Here is a 7,267-nt window from a genome sequence, read left to right on the forward strand (position 1 = left end):
TATTTATCAAAATTTTATATTAATACACATTACGATCATGTATAACATTTAGTAAAAACAAAGATAAAAAAAATTTACTCCCGCTCGGTCGAGCGGGTCATGATCTAGTACTAAGTAAACCGTCAAACGCAAGTACGTCCATAGAGAGGCAACGTACATTGAATATATATTATTGTATTACTTGTATTTGCATATATATACAGTGGCGGATCAAGTTGTATTTGGGTCGAACACATGATCGGTGGGTTTAGTGAGGAGACTTTAAACCAACTCTGCCATGAAACACTAATGTTTTTAGCTTAAAATCTGTGGTATTATCGAATGCAATTATTTTATAAAAATATATGCAAGTCGTAAGATATTTTTGAAGTAATGCTGTGTTCTTATGTTCTTTATCGTCACAAACTTCCTTATATAGGTTTGAATTTGATTAGTAAAATATAATAATCGAATAGTAACATTATTTGGATAATCGAAGAGAGAGAAGGTGGGGGATGATATGTGATCAATCAAGAAAAGCCCATATGGCGTGTTCCCGTGGCCTCGCCACACCAAACCTCATTTATTCAAAATGAAACCTGCAATTAATTGCCAACCCAAGCATTGTCTCTTAATGTATTACTCCCTCTGTTTCATTATAAGTGTCGTTTTAGACTTGTGCACACGGATTAAAAAATCATTTAATTTTGTATATTTTCAATATAAAAACATCATTACCGATACAATTCAACCAATAGAAAAATAGAATAGAAAATAAAGTTAATAAATTTTGCATTGAAACTCTAAAACGACACTTATTTTGCAACGAAATTTTTTTTCTAAAACGACATTTAATATGAAACGGAGGGAGTATTTCCTTATGAAAATGAGCCAAATAAGAAATGAAGATATATGCATAGAAATAATGCAAGTTTCGTATTGTATTTTCCTATATGCTGAAAGAAAATCAATTTATATACATTTTTGCAAGTTATTCAATTTTTGTTTATTTTCCTAAGACCCATTATTAAGAAAATGCACACGAAGTTATGTGTTCTAAAGATTCATAAACGGCGAATAGGTAAAATGCATTTTATTTAATAGTAAATATGTGAATTTCACAATACCATGAATTGAAACTGCAAAATTGCATGTTTAAGCATATACCAAGTAGTGGAAGTTAATTCCAACTTGTTTCTAGTTTTTAAAATTTGTCCTTTTGCTCAAAGAGAACCTTTCGAGACTACATTGACCTATTCATAGAATACGAATTTATTTAATGTCGCTATAATATATTTTATACTTGTTGAACATAAAGAAACGCAAATAGTCGTCCGTAGTATACATTTTGAGGGGTGTTTGGTAGTTCTTTATTTATTTTTTGACACGTTAATAATCTAAACCTAACAGATACATTGGTGCAATTAAAGCAGTCTAAGCCGATGAGGAAATGCGTCGAGATTTGTGAATAGTTTGCCTGAATTTTAAGCTTATCACTTAGATATATTTATTTCCTATGTGTAGTTTCAGACAGATACCCTTAATTTAGATAGAAAACAAGGCGACAATGCAAAGATAATAGTATAACACTTACACGAGTAAAATAATTCAGTGGGGGTAACTTAAGCAAATTAATTAACACATCATCAGATGAATGAATGTGTTATGTATACCAAGGTTGATGATAACATCTCAACATAGTCATCGTCCACTAAAAGCAATTGGATTACAAAATCCGGCGACATAATCGTTTAGATTAAAATAAAAAGAATTAACAAATGAAAGCATGCAAGTATTAAATGGATGAATCATGAATTTAATGTTTAAAAAGTAGAGTGTCTCAACTCGAGAACAAATTTACACACAAGTCGTGTGTATTTTTTTTTTTGGATAAACTCAAACATTGCATTAATAAAGATGTTTGCACTCCTAAGTGGAGGCTATTACAGACGAGGCGAGAGCTGATTTCGCCACACAATCAGCCTCACCATATCGTGTGTATTTTAAGCTATATTACAGCTCTGGAACAAGATATCCAAAAGAAACATAGACAGTAAAATACATTAAGAAACTTGAAAGTCAAGTGTAATCCATGCAGGAACTGGTACAAAACACATGGCCGGATTCCAAAACGAGTCAACTCCTCGGATCTTCCAAACCTTACCATCTAATTAAGTGGGAAGTGTATATATGTATATTACTACTATACATAATACGTACTTAACTCAGTATCTAGTAAATATATATTTTTCATTCAGTATTTAATTTAACAAATATTTTACCCCATAAAAAGTCAAATACCCAAATACTGGAGTAAATGAGTTTCGTTTACCACAACTTGTTTTGATTATCTTTCTCATAGTTTGTCTTTGTACTTTATATAATCCAATCATATAATGTACATAACTAAATCCATAGTGGCTACTTTAAATGGTATATATAAATGTCATAACCATGTGATCCGTACAAAGAAAAAGTTCCACTTTGTCCACACCAGTAGAGTGAAATCGAACACTATTTTCAATTGAAACACACTCTCAAATACAAAAGCTAATTTTTTCAATCTTTTTGTCTGAAGAGGAACAGACCCAAGAAAAGAGAAATCAAATCTACAAAAAGCATTGATGAACAAAGAACACTTCACGTTTCAGTGAGCCTTTTCTTTCTTCTTTTATCTCTGAAATGTCCTTTTTGCTCATATTTTCGTTGTTGTGGTCCTACTTGGTATTATTACAGCTGTTTCGTTTGTGTTGTGTTATGTCGGTGCCTTAATTTCAACTTCCTTTTTTAGTTTTCACATGTCGACATTTTTTCCCATAAAAAATAAGTCTATAATCTGTTGCAGGGTTTTGCGGTCTTGTTTTGCTTGTTACCTAAGCGACTCAAAACTTTTTCCCTATTTTCTTTCTAACTAGTCGTTCATTTCCGCAACAGATTCACATATCATGGGTTTCCTCTTTTAATCACACAAAGCTCGTCTTCTTGCTCATCACTACTCGATACTACTAGATCTTTTGTGTACAGTTGTATATACAAACACACGTGTCAGTCTGATCCCAGATATGGGTTTAGTTTCTTCCCTATTTTCCTGGAAGTTGATATTCTTGTGGCTTAAATGGGGTTTTCTTCATTGATATAAAGTAAAGCTTGATTCACGGTTCATAACAGCTGTAAAGTTTTGAGACTTCTCGTGTTATTAAAGAGAAAAAAGCAATGGGTTATGGTAACTCAAGATCTGTGAGGTTAGTACTTGTCAAGAAGATTTAACTCTTTTTGTTAATTATTTCAATTTTTCTCCTCTTTTATCAAAAGATAACACTTTCTTTTAATGTTTAAAGATTTGAAGAAGATTCAGAAGTAACAAAGCCACAAGCTGTTCATGAAGAATCTGCAGTCAAGCTCAAGTTTAAAATCAACGGAGCTCAAATCTCTCCTGGAAAGAATGTTAAGAAGATGACTAGAGGGAAGTCTTTCAAAGCTAAAGTACTATCCAGAGTGTTCACTGAGGATCTTGAGAGAGTTAAAAACAAAATACTCGATCCTCGTGGACAAACAATAAGAAGATGGAACAAGCTCTTTCTCATAGCATGTTTGGTTTCTCTGTTCGTGGACCCTCTGTTTTTCTTCTTACCGGTCATGAGAAAAGAAGCTTGTATCACCATCGGAATCAGACTCGAGGTGGTTCTCACGGTTATTAGATCTTTGGCTGATGCTTTCTACATCGCTCAGATTGTTATACGGTTTAGAACGGCTTACATCGCTCCTTCTTCTCGTGTGTTCGGTAGAGGAGAGCTTGTGATTGATTCAAGAAAGATTGCTTGGAGATATCTCAACAAAAGCTTCTGGATTCATTTGGTTGCTGCTTTACCTTTACCTCAGGTATATGATTCTTATTGTATCCTCCAGCTTTTAAGTGATTCATGATATATTCAACTCTTGAGTAATCTTTGTTTTTTACAATTTCAGGTGTTGATTTGGATCGTAATCCCAAACCTAAGAGGCTCACCAATGACAAACACCAAGAACGTTCTTAGATTCATCATTATATTCCAGTATGTCCCAAGGATGTTCCTTATATTTCCGCTCTCTCGCCAGATCATTAAAGCCACTGGTGTCGTAACTGAGACTGCTTGGGCAGGAGCCGCCTACAACCTCATGCTATATATGCTAGCAAGCCATGTGAGTGGCTCAACCCTTAGCTATAAGGGTCTATTATATTTACCCTAGGACTAAAGATAGTAGATAAAGAGAAGTCTGAGAAATTGGTATTGATAGAGCCAGTTCTTGAAACATTCACCTAAGGTCCCCAAAATATTAATAGTTATATACTCCCTCTGTTTCTAATTGTAAATAGTTTTGCTTAAAAACATAAATATTTAGAAAATTGTTATTTATTTAAAAAGTATCATTTAATCAACTAATTCAACCAATTATAAAAAGACAAAAGTATTTCAATGGTTACACAATATTAAATAAAAGAAAAAATTGCATTGAAATACGTAAATAATTTATATTATGAAATAATTATTTTTTTGCTAAAACAATTTACAATTAGAAATAGAGGGAATATAATATTATCCTGCTCTTGAATGATTAAAAATATATATGTTTAATAATTGTTTCAAGGTTCATAAATCTCAGGGCCGATCCTAATGGTACATAAGAGTTTTTTAAGATTGGTTTAAGAGTTGAGAGTCTATCTCATCAATCAAGTCTATTCATTCCAGGTTTTAGGTGCTTGTTGGTACTTGCTTGCAGTAGAGAGGCAAGAGGCTTGCTGGAGACATGCTTGCAACATCGAGAAACCCATTTGTCAATACAGATTCTTTGAGTGCAGAAGGCTTGAAGATCCTCAAAGGAACTCTTGGTTCGAATGGAGCAACATAACAACTATGTGCAAACCTGGAACTAGGTTTTATGAGTTTGGTATTTACGGAGATGCAGTAACTTCAACTGTTACTTCGTCAAACTTCATAAACAAGTACTTTTACTGTCTCTGGTGGGGACTGAAAAACCTCAGGTGAGAGATTCAAACACCACTACAATAACAGTTTAAATATATATCCTCTTAGACATTAACTTCCTTAATTCTCGTTCAGTTCCTTGGGACAAAATTTCTCCACAAGCACTTACGTTGGCGAGATTATCTTCGCTGTTGTCATGGCTACTCTAGGGCTTGTTCTCTTTGCACTGCTTATTGGAAATATGCAAGTGAGACAGTCAAAATCTAGGACTTTCTTGTAACACACGTCATATAGTTCTCTAATCATAAAGTGTAAAATTTTCACTTTCTTGCAGACATATTTACAGTCAACAACCATGAGACTCGAAGAATGGAGGATAAGGAGGACAGATACAGAGCAGTGGATGCACCATAGGCAGCTTCCTCCAGAGCTAAGACAAGCCGTGAGAAAATATGATCAATACAAGTGGTTAGCTACACGAGGAGTCGATGAAGAAGCTTTACTGATAAGTCTTCCTCTTGATCTCCGAAGAGATATCAAACGCCATCTCTGTTTTGATCTTGTTCGCCGTGTAAGCCTATACCGTTCTTGATCTCCTTAGTTTCTCAACATCTTTTTTTTTAATTCTGTTATTTCTTGCTCAACACGTTAGGTTCCGCTGTTCGATCAAATGGACGAAAGAATGCTTGACGCGATCAGCGAGAGGCTAAAACCGGCCTTATGCACTGAAGGTACGTTTCTTGTGAGAGAAGGTGACCCGGTTAACGAAATGCTCTTCATAATCAGAGGCCATCTTGATTCTTACACAACAAATGGAGGCAGAACAGGGTTCTTCAACTCTTGTCTCATAGGACCAGGAGATTTCTGCGGCGAGGAGTTGCTTACCTGGGCCTTAGATCCTCATCCCGTTGTGATCTTACCGTCTTCGACACGCACCGTCAAAGCCATTTACGAGGTTGAAGCTTTTGCTTTGAGAGCTGAAGATTTGAAGTTCGTGGCTATGCAGTTTAGGAGATTACATAGTAAGCAGTTGAAACATAAGTTTCGGTTTTACTCTCATCAATGGAGAACTTGGGCGGCTTGTTTCATACAGGCTGCTTGGAGACGGCACAAGAAGAGGAAGTATGCGACTGAGCTGAGGGTTAAAGAGGAGTTTCAATTTATGTTTGAGACGGCCTCGATGGTTAGGCTCAACAGTGGGAAGTTTACTCGTAGTGGCTCGGATTCTGGTATGGTATCTTCGATTCAGAAACCAGTAGAACCGGATTTTTCTAGTGAATGAAATTGATATATATATGATTGCTTTGAATTATTATTTTTGTAGCTTCTTTTTGTATAATTAATGTGTATTATTTAACTCTAACTCTTTTAATCGTTTGAAAATGCTATTAAGTTATTTGATCACCTAAGGTGAGGTAATGATTGAAACCTATTGAATACAATGGTTCAAGATTGGTTTGCTGGTTTATATCAGTCAGCATTATTCGGTTTGATAACTGTGGCAAGAATCTCCTTAAGCTTCTTCAATCATCGCAGTGTAGTGTAACCTGCCATAAATGATTAAACAATATATGCTGTATTTATTTGTAGATATTCTAGACATTGGATATATGCAGTGTTATTAAACCCGGACCGAACCGGCGGTCGGACCAGGTTCAACCACAAACCGGACACAAATGCGGGTTGGGTTAATGCCAAAACCCAACTATAGTTGAACCGGTTAAAAACCCCTATCGAACCGTTAAAAACCCGTGAACCGGCGACCCAACGAACCGGCTAAACCATGGTTCTTGTATTAAACCCAAAAATTTATTAATAAAACAATTAAAATTTCCTTTTTAAAATAAAAATAAGATTCAGATTAATAAGGTAAAGCCATCTCATATTTTTCTCTTGAGCCTTTGACGTCTATGTAAGAATGCAACTCACAAGGTATCTATTTCTCAAGGTATTGTTTTTGTTTGGAATATTTTAAGAATTGAAAACTTAGATTTGAAGAACTTATTCATGGTATAATTTATAATTTTATTTCATAGTATAAATTTTTAACTAATGTGTCTATAATTTTTGTAAAAGTGATGAAGATTTCGAGTGACAAAAACCCGGAGAATAAAATTTAAATATGTTTTTTTCAGTGTTGTTAAAACCGGACCGGTAAGCGAACCGGATTTTTTTTGGGTCATGGGTCAATGTGGTTCGACCAGGTTCGATCCGGTTCGATTTGGGTTTGATTAGACTAAACTAAATTTAATGATATTTTGAATATGTATATTCTTACAAAGATAAAGATCATATCAAATAAAATATTTCAATAACCATAATGT

At 34.5% G+C, this 7,267-nt stretch overlaps 1 protein-coding gene across 1 annotated transcript; it reads left to right on the forward strand.

The window, feature by feature from the left end:
• The first annotated feature begins 2,754 nt into the window (after positions 1 to 2,754).
• Positions 2,755 to 6,347, forward strand: LOC108836270 (putative cyclic nucleotide-gated ion channel 15). The gene is made up of 7 exons (XM_056989513.1): positions 2,755 to 3,221; positions 3,318 to 3,858; positions 3,946 to 4,158; positions 4,707 to 4,999; positions 5,079 to 5,190; positions 5,278 to 5,514; positions 5,596 to 6,347. Exons 1-7 carry the CDS (start codon positions 3,193 to 3,195, stop codon positions 6,223 to 6,225), a joined length of 2,055 nt encoding a protein of 684 aa, XP_056845493.1. The 5' UTR covers positions 2,755 to 3,192; the 3' UTR covers positions 6,226 to 6,347.
• Positions 6,348 to 7,267: the final 920 nt, after the last annotated feature.

The sequence above is a fragment of the Raphanus sativus genome, chromosome 6 (assembly GCF_000801105.2).
Source record: "Raphanus sativus cultivar WK10039 chromosome 6, ASM80110v3, whole genome shotgun sequence".
NCBI lineage: Eukaryota > Viridiplantae > Streptophyta > Magnoliopsida > Brassicales > Brassicaceae > Raphanus > Raphanus sativus.